The sequence below is a fragment of the Scyliorhinus canicula genome, chromosome 3, assembly GCF_902713615.1.
Source record: "Scyliorhinus canicula chromosome 3, sScyCan1.1, whole genome shotgun sequence".
NCBI classification, from domain to species: domain Eukaryota; kingdom Metazoa; phylum Chordata; class Chondrichthyes; order Carcharhiniformes; family Scyliorhinidae; genus Scyliorhinus; species Scyliorhinus canicula.
In genome coordinates this window covers 262923000-262943724 of record NC_052148.1, presented here as the reverse complement: position 1 = coordinate 262943724, position 20725 = coordinate 262923000, and the positions used below count along the sequence as shown (strand labels likewise).

At 48.2% G+C, this 20725-nt stretch overlaps 1 protein-coding gene across 1 annotated transcript in view; it reads left to right on the top strand.

The window, feature by feature from the left end:
• Window positions 1-20223, top strand: part of LOC119963671 (probable E3 ubiquitin-protein ligase HERC3) — a 141174-nt gene extending 120951 nt beyond the window's left edge. Inside the window, exons 42-50 of the mRNA XM_038792988.1 lie at window positions 3154-3243; window positions 3890-3988; window positions 6349-6486; window positions 9131-9297; window positions 10417-10483; window positions 13700-13785; window positions 15991-16171; window positions 17608-17707; window positions 19717-20223. Coding sequence (XP_038648916.1) covers window positions 3154-3243; window positions 3890-3988; window positions 6349-6486; window positions 9131-9297; window positions 10417-10483; window positions 13700-13785; window positions 15991-16171; window positions 17608-17707; window positions 19717-19940 — 1152 coding nt within the window. The 3' untranslated portion in view covers window positions 19941-20223. The remainder of the gene's footprint in view (window positions 1-3153; window positions 3244-3889; window positions 3989-6348; window positions 6487-9130; window positions 9298-10416; window positions 10484-13699; window positions 13786-15990; window positions 16172-17607; window positions 17708-19716) is intronic.
• Window positions 20224-20725: the final 502 nt, after the last annotated feature.

Here is a 20725-nt window from a genome sequence, read left to right as displayed (position 1 = left end):
CAGCATCAACCTGGCAGTGCCAACCTGGCAGTGCCAACCTGGCAGCATCAACCTGGCAGCATCAACCTGGCAGTGTCAACCTGGCAGTGCCAACCTGGCAGTGCCAACCTGGCAGTGTCAACCTGGCAGCATCAACCTGGCAGCATCAACCTGGCAGTGTCAACCTGGCAGTGCCAACCTGGCAGTGCCAACCTGGCAGTGTCAACCTGGCAGCATCAACCTGGCAGCATCAACCTGGCAGTGTCAACCTGGCAGTGCCAACCTGGCAGCATCAACCTGGCAGCATCAACCTGGCAGCATCAACCTGGCAGTGTCAACCTGGCAGTGCCAACCTGGCAGTGCCAACCTGGCAGTGTCAACCTGGCAGCATCAACCTGGCAGCATCAACCTGGCAGTGTCAACCTGGCAGTGCCAACCTGGCAGTGCCAACCTGGCAGCATCAACCTGGCAGTGCCAACCTGGCAGTATCAACCTGGCAGTGTCAACCTGGCAGTGTCAACCTGGCAGTGCCAACCTGGCAGCATCAACCTGGCAGTGCCAACCTGTCAGTGCCAACCTGGCAGTGACAACCTGGCAGTGACAACCTGGCAGTGTCAACCTGGCAGTGACAACCTGTCAGTGCCAACCTGTCAGTGCCAACCTGGCAGTGACAACCTGGCAGTGACAACCTGGCAGTGTCAACCTGGCAGTGCCAACCTGGCAGTGCCAACCTGGCAGTGCCAACCTGGCAGTGCCAACCTGGCAGTGTCAACCTGGCAGTGCCAACCTGGCAGTGTCAACCTGGCAGTGCCAACCTGGCAGCATCAACTTGGCAGTGCCAACCTGGCAGTGCCAACCTGGCAGCATCAACCTGGCAGTGTCAACCTGGCAGTGCCAACCTGGCAGTGCCAACCTGGCAGCATCAACTTGGCAGTGCCAACCTGGCAGCATCAACTTGGCAGTGCCAACCTGGCAGTGCCAACCTGGCAATGTCAACCTGGCAGTGCCAACCTGTGCCAGGAGCTGGACCTAGTGGGAATGCCGGGGGGGGGGGGGGCTGGATTTTTGTGTGGTTGGGGGGAGGGGGGTGGAGAGCGGATACTGAGGGTGGGTGGGGAAGTGCCTGTGATACCTCTGCAGTGTTAGTCGGTGGGTGTGTGGAATGCCCGTGATGAATTTCGGAGGGGGGCGGATTGGAATACACCCATGATGGGGGGCTGGGGGTGATGATCAGGGCGGCCTTTAAAGATGACACCCCGATCTCTGTGGAGATCACCCCCTGCCAGAGGCTCAATGTTTGGAGAGAAAACTGGTCTGTGCGACTGGAACGCCGCACGCCAATCTTCAGTCTGAGCCTGGCACTTTGCCAAATCCTGGTAAGATTCCGCCCCGTGTGATTGCAACGTTTTCTGAAACATTCCCTCCGTACATCTCCCTTCGCTAAATTCCAACTCCAGTATTTCCATCACAGAAAGAGATTATTGTCTTCCCTCAACCAAAGATACCACTTGACTCCGAGCAGATCTCAGAGGAAGTAGTGAGCTCCTTGAGTAAACTGATCCACCCGAGGGCGAGTGTCACAAGAGGTGATTGGCTGTTGGTTGGGACAAGAGCCTTCTGGGACTGATTTGGCCATTGTGTCAAGATGACAGAACCCTGGAAAAGACACACTTTGGCTGGCAGTGCAATTGTCTCGGCAACCTGGCCTGGTGTTCTATGTGCTCTTTGAGAGGCAGGAGATCTGGCATGTCCGCTCTCCTGAGAAGCGTCTACGTAACGTTGGCCTTTGGTACTGGACTGAAGTTACGGTGGGAGATCATTGAAAGCTCCAAAGAATTTCAGGGCAATGGCGTTCCTGGCCATCTGATATTTCTATTTTTCTGAGCTGAACTCCGATTTCCCCCCTTTCTTTCAGTTCAATTTCTGCTGTTTGGTGTTTTCATAACAATAACTTCAGTTCTCAACATACCCCATTTCCCCCAAATTACTTTGAGAATTTCAAACCTGAAGAATTTAAAGCAAGGTCCCCATTGTTAGTCTTTTAAATAAATTCACTTGCTCAATCTCTGATGTATTCCAACGCAATTTTAGACAAAATGTGCGGTTGCTCAAACTGGATATTTCTGTATATTTTTCTGGAGAGAAATTGCTATCCATTTATCAGCGTTTCAGAACGTAGAATAGAATCATAGAATCTCTATGGCGACAAGGTAGCACAGTGGTTAGCACTGTTGTTTCACAGAACCAGGGTCCCAGGATCGATTCCCGGCTTGGGCACTGTCTGTGCGGAGTCTGCACGTTCTCCCTGTGTCTGCGTGGCTTTCCTCTGGGTGCTCCGGTTTCCTCCCACAAGTCCCGAAAGACGTGCTATTAGATGAATTGGACATTCTGAATTCTCCCTCTGTGTACCCACACAGGCGCCAGAGTGTGGCGACTAGGGGCTTTTTACAGTAACTTCATTGCAGTGTTAATGTAAGCCTACGTAGAATTTTACAGTGCAGAAGGAGGCCATTTGGCCCATCGAGTCCGCACCGGCTCTTGGAAAGAGCATCCTACCCAAGGTCCACACCTCCACCCTATCCCCATAACCCAGTAACCCCACCCAACACTAAGGGCAATTTTGGATACTAAGAGCAATTTATCATGGCCAATCCACCTAACCTGCACATCTTTGGACTGTGGGAGGAAACCGGAGCAGCCGGAGGAAACCCACGCACACACGGGCAGGATGTGCAGACTCCGCACAGACGTTGACCCAAGCCGGAATCGAACCTGGGACCCTGGAGCTGTGAAGCATTTGTGCTAACCACTATGCTACCGTGCTGCCCTACCTGTGACAATAAAGATTGTTATTATTATACAGGGCAGAAGGAGGCCATTTGGCCCATCGAGTCTGCACCAACTCTTGGAAAGAGTGCCCTACCAATTCTCGTAACCCCAGTAACATAAACGTTTGGACACTAAGGGGCAATTTAGCATGGCCAATCCACCCAACCCACACATCCTTGTGTAAATATATCGCATCCAGAGGACTGAGATTGGAATTGTCCCACAGTCCTGGGGCAAGTCTAATGGTGGGGGGAGGAAGAATGCATCTGATAGGAATAATTTGTTGCATTGTAGAAATATATGCTAAACACATGAGCATACATAATGTGTTTCTTTCTTCCATAGATTGAACGTCAATTAATTGCTTATCCTTCCATCTTTGATATGGAAACAAAGCTTGAAGCGTTGGCGATGGAATCCATGACAACGCAAAGAGTACGTTTTAAACTCTGTTTTGTACAGTGTATCCTAATATTCAAATACCTGTACAATGTGGATTGAAGTGTGTTTCGACACAATGGCACTTTAGGTTTATGGTTACGTCACAAATTGTAAGAGAGACGACGCGTATTTCTTTACCTTTGTCCCTGAGATTTCACCAATTGCGATACTGGCAGCTATGTTGAGATTGAACGTGCTGGTGTCTTTCAAAACTAACCCCATCAGAGCATGCATGGAGGGCTCCAGGAGTTGCTAGAATGTATGGGTTGTGAGTGCGCATTAAGCTGCATTCTCAATTGGGTGCGAATAAAATCGCCCAGCTCCATTTGAAGAAATGTTTGGTAGTTCTCCCGGTGTCAGGAACAACATCGCAAAAATAAATGAAATGAAATGAAAAATGAAATGAAAATCGCTTATTGTCACAAGTAGGCTTCAAATGAAGTTACTGTGAAAAGTCCCTAGTCGCCACATTCCGGCGCTTGCATAAATACATTATGCAGTCCTGTACATGCAAATTGGCTGCCACCTTGTCTGCAAAACAGCAGTGACACTTCAGAAAGCACTGCATTGGCTGTAAGGCACTTTGAGATTCCAGTGGCTATGGAAAACACAGTCTCAATGCAAGTCTTTCTTCTTTCAGCCGTTACTACAGATGCAGGTTTCAAGGAGAGCGATTCTTCAGGACGGTCTGGAAGGCTTACGTTTGTGCAGATCAGTCCCTTCTAGTCTTGCACTTCAGGTACAAAACTGGTTCCTGTCAATAATTGGTTTGAATGTTTTTCAGGCATGAAATATTTCTTGTACCTAATCAGCAGCTATCCATGGCTACATGGAAATAGTTTTTACATTTTAATTGATGTCCTTTGCTGTTGTGCCCATGGTCAAAAGAAATCATTCAGGACCCATGTTAAAGTGTTTATTCTTGGCCAATACTTTCGCAAAACCAATGGCAATTTGGGAAACGCAGACATTACTTGAGTTGTGCTGAGGTGATTTTCTACAGTCCAGGTTCAGTAGACTGGGGGCTATTGCAGCCACTTGGGGGGTGGGGAGCATGGGGCAGATGTAACTGTAGTTTCTATAAATTTGCATTCTAAATGCGCACATACGAATTTAGAGCGGGAAAAGTTGATTTTAAAATGTGACTGAAAATTGACAATAGGAAGTAAGTTTTGTAGACATGAGGGAGATTTCTAACACAATACCAATTCCGCTCCCATGGTATTGTATCTAAATCAAGGGTGGATACTAAAGTGAAGTGGGGTCACGGGGCTTAAAAGGGATAATTGTACTCCAGGCTGCATACGTGGAATTTGTTCCCACTTTGAAATTATACACTCTTTTTTTTATGTAGTCATAGATTTGAACCTTATTTATTGTTAACTAGTAATTTGGAAAACAGAAGTGAGTTCAATGGAAGACACATCTCTGCGATAGAGGCCGAGGAGGTTGGAGATGTAATCCAGGTGTGGGCAACAGTGTCACCACAGGTGGATGGGTGTCATTGCAGCGTGACAAGTTTACAGAGGCAGTTTCCATTATAAATAGGGTCTCAGCTGACGCCGAAGGTGCTGTTTGGGGCAGTTGGAAGTTCTGCTGCAGACGAGGCCTGGTCGAGCCTATCAGGGTTCCAGCCTATTGTACGGAATTGCTTTCTGCCCTAACTGTGCAGTTAGAATGTGCTGGGAGATTCCACAGTTCCTGATGAACAAGCCTGTTGATTTTCTATAAGCTCAGAGATAACTAGTTCCCGAATTGCAATGCTCTGGAGATCCATTTATATTGTGACTTCTAAGTTCTGAACTGTTCAGATAATGGAAAGGTTATTCCTCAGTAAAAAATAAAAATAAGATCAGTAAAAACACAAGACCAACAAGTGGTTGGTTATTTATAGGCTGGCAGTACTTTAGGAATGTAGAATTCTGTGTACAGGGGTGAGATTACTTGAACGACAGGGTTTCCCACGCCAGCACCCAAAGAGTCGGGGGGAATGCATCCCTGTTGATGCCAACTGCCTCACAGCCATTTAATGTTTGGAGGGGTGTTAATTGGTTAAGGTTGGGACTTCTGCCCCCATCTAGGGAGGAAAGCCCAGCTTTACGATAGCTGCTGACCAATCCGATTGGCCGGCAGCTCTGTAGTCCCAGCATCATCAGGTTCAAGGGTGGCCTCATGTGGGACCACAGCCCGTCTCCGAAGAAGAGGGAATTATAAAGGTCAGACATCAGATACATCTAAGGTATTGGTGGGGCTGGACTGAGAGGCCCCAGTGAGAGGGGAGGGGTGGGGAGGGGATTGGGGAGTGGGGTTTACGAGTCCAGTGAGGGCAGCACGGTAGCATGGTGGTTAGCATAAATGCTTCACAGCTCCAGGGTCCCAGGTTCGATTCCCGGCTAGGTCGCTGTCTGTGCGGAGTCTGCACGTCCTCCCCGTGTGTGCGTGGGTTTCCTCCGGGTGCTCCGGTTTCCTCCCACAGTCCAAAGATGTGCGGGTTAGGTGGATTGGCCATGCTAAATTGCCCGTAGTGTAGTAAAAAGTAAGGTTGGCGGGGGGGTTGTTGGGTTACGGGTATAGGGTGGATACATGGGTTTGAGTAGGGTGATCATGGCTCGGCACAACATCGAGGGCCGAAGGGCCTGTTCTGTGCTATACTGTTCTATGTTCTATGTAACGTGTGGGGTAGGAAACTGCCTGGTGGTCACAAAAGATTTTCAAAGGAGACTGCCCCCTCCACCCTTGCTTTAACGTTGATACCAGCCTACACTGGTGTGGGCCCCGCCCTGCTGCAAGTAAAATAGTGACCGGTTGGGATGAGGAGCCTCAGTGGCCTCAGTAGGCCCAAGGAAAGCCTCCATCGCCTCCCATTAAATGGGAGGCAGGTCAGAGCCGGTGGGTAGGCGACAGGTAGGCATTTCTGAGCCTGCCTACCTGTCCACTCCTCCAGCCCCAAACCCTACACTAACTACAACATTCCAGCCTATATATCATTGAAGAACAGAGTATGAAAAGAGAAAGAGAACACCAATGGACATCAAAAGACAAAACTCTCAAATACTTTTAGAGTGTAGTAATATTTTATTCTTGATGCTGCCATTTCAGGTCAGATTTACAGGTGAAGCATGTTTTGGGCGTGGGGTATCGCAGGAATTCTTCACCTTCTTCGGTCGGGAACTACACAGCAACGGACGGATGTTTCAGCGCCATGAGGATTCTGAGTTGCTCTGGTTCCCCAGCTGGGTAAGACTTTATTATACCGCGTGACCCAAGCGGGGCTGGGCTGGGCAATAGTGTTTACAGGAGTCAGATCCATGACCCTCAGAAACTGTGCGGTGGCAGCTGCGGGAACTGCCAGGTGTGGAAACAGGCTGTTTAAAGGGCCAGTCTTAGTGCTCCGCGACCTCGCCCAATCTGTAAACAAAAATGATAAGAGCAAAAACAACCCTCAAGCACTGGTCCCTAACCGCCACACACACACGCATCCCCAATGCCCAATTAATGCCACCTCATGCCCTTCCACCCACCTCCGGGGACTTTCATATGCTCCGTGCTAAGCTATGTTGCTCTACCAACCCCCCCATGGCCCTTTCAGCTCCTATGCCAATTTAGCACCAATTTATGCCAACCTATAGAAACCTAACTTGCACCCTCCATGCCAACTCACCTGGTGTCAGCAATGGGCAGACTTCAAGAATCATGGTTAGATGAAATAAAGTTCCAGATGTCTATTTCAGACTTTATTTTTAAAAGCATTAATTCATAAAGGCCCATTCAATATATTTTAATGCCTTCAATTACTTAATCTCTTATAAAAACAAAGACTTCCTTCAATTACTTAATCCCCAATAAAAGCACACTTTTTTATGTATAGCCCACATCAAAGACTGTAAATCCACTAGAAATGTCAATCAAACGGTGAACTGACCCGCCTCCTCCCTCCCACTACGAAAATTACAGATTGTGGAATCAGACATGCAGCAGTAACCTTATAATGATAACCCCTCCTGCTTATGTCAATAGACAGAGTGAAATTGCAAACAATATCTTTTTTCAAACCATAGATTCTTTCTTTTCAAAAATATAAAGGAAAGGGGCTGGATTCTCCATTTCAGCGACTAAGTGATGGCTCAAACGGAGAATCTGTGGGCATTTTACAATGTCAAAATCGGCATCGAACCCTCACCGATTCCAGGACCGATGAAGGACTAGCAGTGGCGCTGAGAAACCCCCGGCTCCCGTGCCAAAAACGGCCGGAGAATGGCCGGATTCCTGGGCGCGCCTGTGCATAGCGACGACCTGCAGCAGTCACACCATACAACATGGCACCAGCCGTGCGTGGACCTGACCCGCCATCAGTGACCCCACAGGCAAACCCCTAGCCACCCCCTGGCCAGCCTCCAGCAGTCCCCCCAACCCTCGCTGAAGCTCTCCCAGCCAACGGCATGGATCTCGACCGAGTGTGGCGGCGCTGGACACAGTCTGTAGCCGCCACGCCAGGTTCGCGACCGCTGAGACCACACATCAACTGCACGATCAGGAACTCAGCCCATCGGGGGCGGAGCATTGCGGGTGGGCATTCCGATGATGCACCATGCCGTTGCAATGGGTGCAGCGCGCAACATGATTACGTTACTTCTGTGGTGGACGAGCTTGGCTGACTGGCATCGGCCCCGATTTGGGCGTCGGAACCCATTATCCACCCAATCGCTGATTACGATATCAGCGGCGGGTAATTGAGAATCCTACTCAAGATATTTAAATTCATTGACAACTTGGCAGTTCCATGTTTAGCCACTTTTTACACATACTCCTGTCTGCATTTGACAATCCAAAGAGCACCCGCCCTCTCCTAGAGGGCACCGTATCTCTTCCCCAAGGGAAACCTGAACCTCTCCAGTAGGGTATCTACCTTTCCAAATAACTCCAGCATCTCTGGATCGCACACTCAGATGTCACAAAACCATGAGTCATGTTTTGGACATTCCACGAGCGAAAATTGGATCTGTATGAAAGCAGCCGCGCCTCTCATTCTGCACCACAGATGTGCAATCTACAACCCGCCCCCTGCCGGGGCAAGTTGTTTCCGATGGTACTTGAGCAATTTGCTACATTTGATGATGAAAGAAATTCCTGTGCCATATGAAACCACCTTCTGATTTCTCATAATAACTAGGGATGGGCAAGAAATGCCAGCTACACCCACATCCCATGAACAATAATGATGTTTAAAAACTGCCACTCCAGATCAATCCGGTGGAACTGTGCAACGTCTGATTCCTAGTTGGTGCTTCAATACCAAAGCCACTGCACCTCAAAGTATCAAAAAACCTCAGCTTTATAAGGACAAATGTTATGATCACACGCTCGCAAAATTCACAATATTCACTTGAGGTTGGGTCTCTAGTAATATATAATCAGTGGAATGGTATTTTTGCTTATACTGTCTGAGTCCTGGGTTGGCCACAATTCCCATGGTCCTTTGCAGGTGGCCATCTCAGATGGCTACACAGTCTGTAATGGTTATCACCGCAGATTCATTCAGGTCTCTGCAGTTTCAGAAATACAGCAACTCACATCCTTCCTGGAGAAAACACTTTGGGGAGAGAGCTTTCCTTTGGGTCTCTGGAAATCATCCCACTCAGGCAGGATCCAATCACCACCTGTTCCTGGGCAGAATACGGTGTTTTGGGCCAATTCATTGGCCACCAGCCAACCAATCGAACCGAGTCACACCCCATCCCTCGGGTGCCCCAAAGTCAGAGTTTTGCACATATCAGATTCACAGATCACATATCGTATGAAACCTAGATTCTGTTGTTATGAAGTACTGTGCAGACTTTGCAGTGAAAGGTTCACAATTTTATTATTTTTTAAATATGCACAGGAACCAGAAAGGGGTGATGTATTTCATCTGGTGGGAATACTCTGCGGACTTGCTGCGTCCAATGGTTTTATTTGCAACTTTAACTTCCCGCTGGCTTTGTTCAAAAAGCTGCTCCACGTGCAGCCAACACTGGAAGACCTGAAGGAACTCTCACCAGTAGAAGGAAAGTGAGTGAACTTCAAACATCGACATGACATTTTGTACACCAAATAATCTCAACTTTAATACCTGCTGCTGCTGTAAATGGGCCTCACATCCTTGGTCGAATGTTGTGTTCAAAATAAGGACTATCCTTTTTTTTTCAAATGATTAAAATGGGCTATGACAAATTAATGATCCAAATGGCAACTCACACTATAAAGGACGCAATTAAACCAAAACATTTCTATGTCCGCTTTCGGGCACAATTAGTGGAGTTTCTCGGCGCCTGCAACGCCGTAAAGATCCCGCTTTTCATTGGCACTTTGATGTATTTCTTTGGCCTCAGCAAAGAACACCCCATCGAGACCATACTTTAGTGACAGTGCAGGAAGCCTACTCACGGAATGGGGCGCCATTTTAAAATCAACCCCGATTTTCCAGCCTCCCTCAGCGACCCCACTGCGGCCCCTGGACAACCCCACACCCCCCCCCCCCCCGACCCACTTCACCCAACTTCCTCGAGCCCCTCTTCACCCCACATCTTATGGGCAAGGCACCCCAGTCCCAACCCAGGCACCTTGACACTGCCAGCATGGCAGTACCTCTGCCAGAACGGCACTGTCACCCAGGCACCCTGGTAGTGCCAGGGTGGCACAGCCAGGTGGCGGTGCCAAGGTGCCAGGCTGGCAGTGTCAAGGTACCCAGGTGCCAGAGGGAGCGCCAGGGTGCCACCCTGCCCTGTCCCCGACCACCTTGGGTTCTCCAATGACCTGGGAGAACCCCCAGGTGCCGTTCCACGTTTGTGTGGACTAGTCCTAAACGGCACCCGATCGAGACTTCACTGGGGAGGACTTTAATTCCCGGGCGCGGGAGAATCCGGTGCATGCATATTTAAATGAGCCTCATGGATCGGTTGAATCTCACAAAACATCTCATGAAGCCTCTTGTGAGATTCAACTTCCTCGTTGCACCAGCAAGCCGTGCGCACCAAGTTCGGTAAATCGTGCCCCAAAGTTTTGATGAACATTTTCTGATAAATGAGCAGTAACCGATGTTCAGTTCTCTGCATAGTCTGATACAAATCTTGCTTTGAAACTGACAACACGACGGCAAATCTCACTGACGAGTTTTTCTTGGTAATTCAGATCACTCCAGGACATCCTTGACTACGAGTACGATGACATTGAAGATGTGTATAGTCTGGATTTTACTGTAAGTTTACAATTGTACAAATTTACCCATGAACTTACTTTCAAACTATCAACTATTTGAACCAAAATGAAAAGATCGCAGTGGAGGCCAGAGGGGACAAGGGAATAGGAGCAGGCTACCCGGAATCAGCAATGTTGCCGCCCTGGCACCCCTCGCGATTCTCCCACCCCCCCCAAAATGGCGTGTCGTGTTTTGCGACAGGCCGCTCGGAGAATCGCTGCTCGCCGTTTCTAACGCCGACCGGCGATTCTTCGGCCCGGATGGGCCGAGCGGCATACCGAACCCGACCGGTTCACGCCAGCGCCAACCACACCTGGTCGCTGCCGGCGTAAACAGCGCACGACCGCTGTGTGTGGGGCCTGTGGGGGGCGGAGGGAGGATCGAGCACCACGGGCGTGCTCAGGAGGTATCTGGCCCGCGATCGGTGCCCACCAATCGTCAGGCCGGCGTCTCTAAAAGACGCACTCTTTTCCCTCTGCCGCCCTGCAAGATCAAGCCGCCATGTCTTGCGGGGCAGCGGAGGGGAAGACGGCAACCTGCGCATGCGCGGCTGACGTCACTTAGGCGCCGCCGGCCGCGTCATTCCTGGCGCGCCGCTTTGACGCAAGCATCAAGGCACGGCGCGCGAAATTCACCACCGCCACTCCTAGCCCCCTTGGGGGGGGGGGAGAATAGGGGGTGAGGAGCGGCCTCCGACGCCGGAGTGAAACACTCCGGGTTTCACTCCGGCGTCGGCTGTTTGTCTCCCTTTGGGAGAATTGCGCCCTATATGTTTGGAGAGCTGCGTGTGTCTGCTACAACTCCACAAGAAGCTCATTCATTCCGGAAACACACACTTCACTTATGGTTTTGCTGGTCGTGACCCTACAGCAGGTGCTGAGCACGGTGAGGGGGTGAGATTGCAACCAGTTCGACCATAATGTTTTTTTTAAAAGATGACCAGTTTGTTTAATCTGGTAGTAAAAGATGAAGCAGAGTGACTTTAGTCACAAGCCAGTGATGAAAATCTGTTTACGTGGTAAATGGGAATGTTGCACGTGTTACATAAGGGGACATCGGCATGTCTTGGCCGTGCTGATTGGATGGATGGTGGCCATATACCCAAAATATCTGCCAAGAGGTGAACTAGCCCCTGGAACACGACCAGCCGGACATTTATATCTCTACCACACGAACATCTGCAAATGGGCTATGAAAAACATTGATACTGACATTACACTCCCTGGACTAGACCACAACAGTTGTTAGGATACCGGAACACACCCCCAATATTTTATTTAATCTGTTTTCTATTTTATTTTATTTGTAATACTGCGAGGAAAGGACTTTGTTCCAGGAATGAGTTCACATAGAAATAGGGTTATGGTGTATTAAAACTTTATTATTAACACAGTCTCAAATAACTTTAACTCATATCTCAAATCTTTAACTTTATACAAGAAAATAGCTTACAATTACCTATTAAACAATGCTTAACAATGGAAATGAAACAATGAATCCTAATTGCTACATTTTATCTCCACTCGAGCAAAACCCATCTCAGGTCAAAATCCACTTTGAAAATACAGTTAGCCAACTCAGGATTATTTGCTTTATACTTGGATAGAAGCTCTTTCTAAAGATTGATTAGAGAGAGAGAGAGAAAAATCCAGTCAGGAAACAGCCTGCAGATTCTTGTCTGTCTCAGACTATAGTTTAACATGACGGCCTGCCTTTGAGAAACTGCTCCTGTCCTGGTCACAGGAAAATCTTTAACTCACTGTTTTTCCAGACACTGCTGGTTTGCCCACAGTCAAATCTTTAACTCAACAGCTTCAGCCCCTGACTCCTCCCATTAACTACGTCATCTTACTAAAGCTGAACACAAGGGGCGCACTTTAACGGCCTTGTCGCACCTGACTTGGACACTCGAAACTCCTCGTGAGATTTAACAGTGTTCGCGAGGGGTCAGAACTGGTTCTCATGCACACTGGGCATGATCAAGCTCAGCAAAGGCTCATTCAAATATGCGTTTGCGGGATGCTCCTGGGCCCGGGACCTAACGGCTGTGTCTGGGAGACCTCGCCATGGCACCATTTAGTTCTGGTTTCCACTAACATGGACAGTCATAATGGTACTTGAGGGGGTCACCCAAGCCATTGGAGACGCCCCCCCCGGTGGTCGGGGACAGGGCAGGGTAGTACCCTGACACTCCCTCTGCCACCTGGGCACCTTGGCATTGCCACCCTGGCAGTGCCCTGGTGGCAGGGACACTGGCAGGGTAGCAGTGGTAAGATGTTCAGGTGCCAGGCTGGCACTGACAGGGTTGGGGCCTGGGCGGCCTTACCAGGTGGAGGGGTGTTTCAGTTACCAGAGGGTGTTCCCGAGGTCCTCCCCGAGTTTGGGGGAGGGAGATGGGGAGAGTCGAAAACGGAGGAGCTCAAAAGGGGAAGGTGAGATTGGGGCAGCCAAAGTGGTGCCCTGATTTACGAGAAGCCTTTTCTGCTGGACTCGAGTGCCGTTGAAATCCAAGTGTTTGCCGGTGCTGCAGCCACCAAGAAACACTCCGTGAAACGCACCCAAAACCAGAGTCAGATTTTTTTCCCCAGTTAAATTGCACCCAATGTCTCTAATTATCTTCCCAGGGAACCCTTTTTATAAAAACAAAATTCCATTATCCCAACTTTTACGATGCTTTAGTTGCACCTTTGGCTCCCAATAATCCTAGCTGCCTTGCAAAGCAGGATTTTTAAAAAAACATTGCTGCAGTAGTCATACACACACTAACCCAGGAGTTTAACCCTTACTTCACCAAATATATATAATGCAATATATATCTGACATTCCTACATTCATCGCACTGACAACTGGGAGACAGGGGTTGATAGCCTGGTCAGGGGCCAGATATTCTGGAGGAGTGTTGGAAGGGATGAGGAGAAATGGTGAGCTTCAGAAGACGGAGAAAACAGAGGAAACAGAGGCCTGTGAACCCGACACCTTCCCAGCCTTTCTCTGCAGCATCTCCCCTTCCCGTCCCTAACCCAAACAGAGACTTCACCTCGAAGAAAATAACCTGTGTTTAAAGACCCTAAATGAGTTGGTTGGATGAATATGAATGGCGCCGCTGAACAAAAAGATAAATGTGATGAAGTTTGACCTTATTGTCGAAGACAAAGGTGAACTGTAGCCAAACCAGGAGATGAAGTACAGCCCATAACTTGAGTTTTATCTTTGCAGATATCCGAAAAATCAGCTGATGGGAACAGAGTTATACAAGAACTCATTCCTGATGGTAGAAACATTCCAGTTCAAAAGCACAATAGGTAAATATTCATGTTAGAATAAACTGTTCATTTGTTACTGAATTAATTTATACTTTGAGCTGGATTTATAATAATGTCCGGGGGTGGGGGGGGGGGGGGGGGGGGGGGGGGGGGGGGGCACTGTTAGCTGGTTTGTGATGCGGAGCGACACAACAGCAGGGTGTCAATTCCCATACCGGCTTAGCCATAAAGCCCCACCTTCTCAAGCTTGTGCCTTGCCTGAGGTGTGGTGACTCTCAGGTTAAACCACCGCCACTCTGCTCTGTCCCAAAAGGAGAGAACAGCCTATGGTCCTCTGGTTCTATGGCAACTTGCATTTCAGAATAATGTTCATACAAATGTAGAAATCCAGGCCTTAGTATCATGGCCAGAATTTTGTGCTCGATACTCCCCCCCCCCCCGCCAAACCCGGCTGGTTTTTAGACGGGAGGGCAGCATGTAATTGCTGGGATTGGATTCCCTCTGGGTTCCCACCCACCCCGGGGTGGGAAAGGTTGGTCCAGGCGGGAAACCTAACCTTGTCCCAATTGAGGCCCTTAATTGGCTGTTTATTGGCCACTTAAGGGGTGTTTTCCACCCAGCCTCCATTTTTCAGCTGTCCGGCAGATTGAAGCTCGAATAGAGGAAACCAGAAAATAAAGAAAGTTGAATCTCAGATGGGTATGTGGGGCAAGGACATCCTCCCTTTAAGGCCTGGCGTCCTCCAGAAGTGCCCCCCCCCCCCCCCAGCACTGACAAGATGAACCTCTGTGTTGTATGATTCTGCGATGAATCAGAAATGCCATTGGCCCTACTTTGTATGCAGTGAACATATTAGACAACAGTACTCTATATTCCTCACAGCAGTTTGATAAAACTGAGTGGTTGCTGGGTAAATTCATAGTTAAGAGCCATAGGAACAGGAGTCACTCTTTCAGCCTGTACCTTATCAAATAAAATATTGTGAATCTTTGTCTTGGTGTCAGACTGGAGTCACATGCAGGGTGGTAGGTTTCCTTGCTAAGGCATATTAGTGATCCTGTTTGATTGGTAGAATAATCGAGCATCATCATGGACCCATTTTACTGGTGCAAGCTTTTCATTCCCAAGTGTTTAAACTAAATACAAATTCTCAAACCATCATATTTGGGGAGGCAGCGGTGCAGTGGCATTGTCACTGGGCAAGTAAACCACAGACCGAGTTCAATGCTTGGAGGGCCCAGGTTCAAATCCCGCCACTGCAGATGGGGAAATTTGAATTCAATGAAAATCTGGAATTAAAAGCCTAACTATGTTGATTGTCGTTAAAACCAGTCTGGTTCACTAATGCCCTTTAGCGAAGGAAATCTGTCGCCCTAACCTGCTCTGGCCTACATGTGACTCCCGATCCACAGCAATGTGGTTGGCTCTTACCAGCCCCTCAAAGGCAATTAGGGATGGATAAACGTTGGCACAGCTTGCGACGCCCACGTCCCATGAATGAATAAAATGTTGAACTCACATTCTCAAGATTATTGAACTAATAAACTACCATTGCCGGTTTACTGAAAGATGATTGACTATTTTAAATTCTGTGGATTATTAAATTGCAGTGATGACTGCTCTAACATGTGATTGTACCACCGAGAATCTGATCATGAACAATGCGTAATTGGCAATCAATTCGAGTGAAGTGGCACCTTCACTAGACAGTGAATGTGTTGTCCATCTGCAGTCCAGCCTTATTGCACGGGAAGGCAATGGCAGTGTGATACAGTAGAATACAAACTTCTGTAACATTTTAGAGATCTTTGCACTCTGTCGATCTAGAGCATCAATTAATGGAGATTGGATTGTACTCTAAATTTAATTCTTGTTCAAGAAGCAATTGAATTGAGGTGTCTTGTACAAATTACAGAAAGAAGTCTTACAACACCAGGTTAAAGTCCACCATGTTTGTTTCAAACACTAGCTTTCGGAGCACTGCTCCTTCCTCGGGTGAATCATCTTTCAGTAAACAGACTATGGTAGTTTATTGGTTCAATAATCCTGAGAATGTGAGTTCAACATTTTATTTGTTCACCTGAGGAAGGAGCAGTGCTCCGAAAGCTAGTGTTTGAAACAAACCTGTTGGACTTTAACCTGGTGTTGTAAGACTTCTTACTGTGCTCACCCCAGTCCAACGCCGGCATCTCCACACCATTGTACAAATTATGCATTTTTGAAATCTAATTTATTTTCAACTAGGAAACAGTTCATTGATGCTTATGTGGATTATAAACTTAACACGTCCGTGAAGAAACAATTTGAAGCCTTTGCACAAGGTTTCAGGAATTCGGCACTGCCAGTTGTGAATATATTCCAACCTGAAGAACTGAGAGCCCTTATCCATGGAAGCACCGATTATGAGTGGGAGCTGCTGGAAAAGGTCTGGTGCCGTGTTGCACATTTACCTCTCAAAGTCCTTGACACTTTTTAACTTGTTTGTACAGGGACTGAATGCAGTGCCACAGCACATTACACAGAAAGCTATGAACCATAATCACATCAAATCTTCATCAAAATCCCTGGGGATAATTTAAACTAAACCCATCCAATGGGGATATAACTGGAAGAGCTCCTCAACCCTTTTCTACCATTTAATTAGACCATGGCTTATCTGTACTTCAGCTCCGATTGAAGCAATTTGCTTTACATTCCGAGATAACCTTACCCAAGAGAAATCTGTTGATTTCAATCTCAGATTTCAAATGAGCCAGCACCATAGCCGTCGTAGCTGCGTGTTCCAGATGGCCACCACACCTGGGGGACGATTCTCAGCCTGCGTTTGCTGTCTGAGAGAATGGAGACATGGGCGGAAAGTCCGGAGAGAAACAGAGAAGGCAATTCTCTCCAGAGAGATGGCATTTCCCGATTTTCCACGCTCCTCCCGGGAAACGTCATGAGGTTCATGTCCACAACGGGCGAGAACCTCAATTTAATGGATTTCAATAGATTTTAAGCACCCCCCCCCCCTCCCCCCCAACTGAAAATTCAACATGAAGTAATGTTGGTGAGGATTACAACAGGTTTTGAAAGACAAAACTCAGTCAAGGGGATCCCGCCGGGGGTACACAGGTAAGTATAGTCCCTGGGGGGTGGGGGGGGGGGGGGCAGGAGGAGGCATATGCCTTGGCTTTGCCCCGGCACTGTACCAACCTGTGCCAAAGGGCAGTACCTGGTCCGAGCCCTTTTGAGTCCCCCCTGGTGGAGGGGTTTGCAGTTATGCAGAGATGTGGGGTGCGAGCGCGGATAGTAAAGGGGGAACTTGCAGACATGGGCAGAGGGGGGGGGGGGGGGGGGGGGGGGAAGCAGGCATTGATGGGGAGGAATGCCAGCGATGCTTCCGTGGTGGGTGGGGGGGGGGGGAGACGATTGTCCGTGGGGGTTCCATTTCATTGTTGGCCAGGGCGCCCTTTAAAGATGGGACCCCGATCTCTGTGAAGTATGTTGAAGTAAGTGAACTGAGGCCGTGGAGCCGGCCTTGCTGGCTCTTATCAGGCCCCGCCCCTCCAGTGTGACAGCGTAAACCCCGCGCACTGTTTTTTTCTTTGTTAAAGAGTCGCAAGATCTGGAGTGAAAACTGGTGTGTGCAGATGGAGAGCTACACGCAGGTTTTCAGTCTGAGCCTGACACTGAACGAGTATAGGAAGATTCCACACTCCTGCCATCATTCCTTGCTCTAATTTAACATTGGGCCCCTCACTTCAGGATCTGCTTTGTCATTTTAAATTACTTTGAATATCTAAATGAGATCATCACTCCACCATCTAACATCAAGAGAGCACAAGCTGATCTTCATTAATCTATGTTTTATACCTACAGAATGCAAATTACCGTGGCTACACACAAACTGACAAAGCAGTCAGGAATTTTTGGGAAGTCTTTGGAAACCTAGAAGAGGAGGAGAAAAAGCGTTTTCTGGGTGAGTAAGCTAAGTGTGTTTCCAGGGATATAATGCATGTGCATCTCAGCATGTCCATTACCTGGACCGGGGATGTTGTTGTTTTGCACAACTGAGATTATCCATTTCATTGCCCAAGGTTAGACCTCAAGATGGTGAAAAAAATCATAGAAGCTTAAAGGAAAAAATAAGCCATACTAATAATAATCTTTATTGTCACGAGTAGGCTTCCATTAACACTGCGATGAAGTTACTGTGAAAAGCCCCGACTCGCCACACTCCGGTGTGGGTACGCTGAGGGAGAATTCAGAATGTCCAATACATCTGACAAGCACGTCTTTGGGGACTTGTGGGAGGAAACCGGGGCACCCGGAGGAAACCCACGCAGACACAGGGAGAATGTGCAGACTCCACTCAGACAGTTACCCAAGCCGGGAATCGAACCTGGTGCTGTGAAGCAACAATGCTAACCACTGTGCTACCGTGACCACCCCCCCCCCATTCAGCCCTTTGTGCCAGCTCTTTGAAAGAGCTATCCAATTAACCCATTCTGTTGCTCCTTTCTCAAAGCTCTCCATCTCTTTCCCTTATTGAGCATTTATACACCCTCTTTTTCGCCAGTGCATTCCAGATTATACCAAAAGGCTTCTCCCCACCTCCCCTCTGGATCTTTTGCCAAATGCCTGAAATCTTTGTCCGCTGATTACGGGACCTCCTATCAGTGAAAGCAGCTTCTCCTTATCGTCTGTATCAAACCCGTCAAAATTTGAAACACCGCCTGAATCCGAGGTTCGATTCCCGCTTGGGCCACTGTCAGTGCTTAATCTGCACATTCTCCCTGTGTCTGCACGGGTTTGCTCCCACAAGTCCCGAAAGACGTGCTGTTAGGTGAATTGGACATTCTGGATTCTCCCTCTGTGTACCCAAACAGGCGCCAGAGTGTGGCGACTTGGGGCTTTTCACAGTAACCTCACTGCAATGTTAATGTAAGCCTACCTGTGACAATAAAGATCATTATTATTATTAAATCCCCCCCCTTAACCTAACGTGGCCCCGGGAGAACAACTTCAACTTCTATAATCTCTCCAATCAACTGAAACCCCTCATCCCTAGATGATATCGACTATATTGGTAATTATCAATATCTAAAGGTTCTCCCACGTCATCTGTCATAGTGGGTTAATACTGATACGGTTGTTTGTACCTTTTGAGGGAATAACGTCAGGCAACTGATTTAATGACTGAACAAGTGTTTTTTTTCAATGGTAATTCGGGATTTTTGCTGGTGCTTTGGGGATCAAATTCGCTTTTAAAGTTAACAATATACGAATGGACCAGTTGGTTGAGACATCTGGGTCCCGGATTTCCTTGGCCCTGTGTAATAACTTCTCCTCCACCTTTAGCAAACAGAGTCAAAGGTGCAGCAGTGAATGCAGGTACTCCCTACACTGGCAGTCCCTGCTTCCTCAGCCTTAAGTGGATATGCATCGAGACCAGACTGCAGAGCCAGGAAGGAGTATTAGGGCACTCCCTTGTAGAACACAAATGAATTGTGGTGGAGAGACTCCAGATAGGGGTGGGGCTTGGACCACTGAAAAGTTTTAGTGCATTTATTTGTTCATTGTACAGACGTGGGGCGGCGCTGGCTATTATTTTCAGGGGCGAGCAGCAGGGTTAGATCTGGACACCACAACATTGTTTTTCCTCATGAAAAGGGGAGTAGCACAATGGTTAGCACTATTGCTGCACAGCGCCAGAGTTCGATTCCCGGCTTGGGTCACTGTTTACGCAGAGACTGCGTGGGTTTCCTCCGGGTGCTCCGGTTTCCCCCCACAAGTCCCGAACGACGTGCTTGTTAGGTGAATTGGACATTCTGAATTCTCCCGCTGTGTACCCGAACAGGTGTCAGAATGTGGCGACTAGGGGCTTTTCACAGTAACTTCAATAATAAAGATTATATTATTATAAAAAGAGCCTGTATATTTCTGAACTTGATTCAATTTCAATGACTATTTTCTCCTCGTTCTCAGCCTTTCTGTCGGGAAGTGAAAGAATCCCAGCCGGAGGGATTCGGAATTACAGGATTTCCATTATTAACACCGAGAGCAGTGAACCAGATTCCTCATATCCTCGTGCCTACACCTGTTCCAAGAGCCTGGACCTGCCCGACTATGGCAGCACGGAAATATTGAGAGAGAAGTTGCTGTATGCGATTGAACACGGTGAAGAATTCAATGCACAACCACCACCGTAACATGTACAGCTGGAGAATGTGTTTAATCTGAAAATGTTGATCATGGGTTTTAACAAATCTGAATGAATAAGTAAATTACACGAGGGGATTAGTTTATACTGCAACACAGGAAGAGTGTTTCCTCTTGTGGTCGAGTCCAGGGCAAGGGGGAACTTTTTAAAAATTAGGGGTCGCCCTTTTCGGCCGGAGAGGGGGAGATTTATTTTCCCTCGGAGGCTTGTGCGACTCTGGAATTCTCTGCCTCAGGACGTGTTGGAGGCAGGGTCACCGAATGATTTTGAGGGGGAGGTAGATAGATTCTTGCGAGGCAAGGGGGGCTGGGGGGCGGGGAGGGATTAGATGGGAACATGGTATTAGAAACACAAACAGATCGGCCGTGATCTGAATGAATGGCGCAGCATGCCCAAGGGGCCGAATGGCCTAGATCAGCTCCGTTTGTTCAATGTTCAGTGATTGTGTGGTGTTATAGTGCTTTAATGGCACCCAATCCAAACTAGCCCCTCAAAGCAAACGAGTGATACGCACGCAGCAATTATATTATTTTGCGGATGTGAGCCGTGATTTCCTGTCAGAAAGTGGTGGCCAGCCTCCTTCTGGGAGACAGCTACGTGGCTTGCTCGGCTACGTGGCTTGCTCGGCTACGAGTCCGTAACAGGCGGGGAGGACAGCAGGTATTGCTGAACCGGATGGGTTTTTACAATAATCCACTAGTTTCACTTTTTATTTTAAAATTCCAGTTTATTCAATTGAATTTAATTCAAATTCTCCAGCTACCTTGGTGCCTC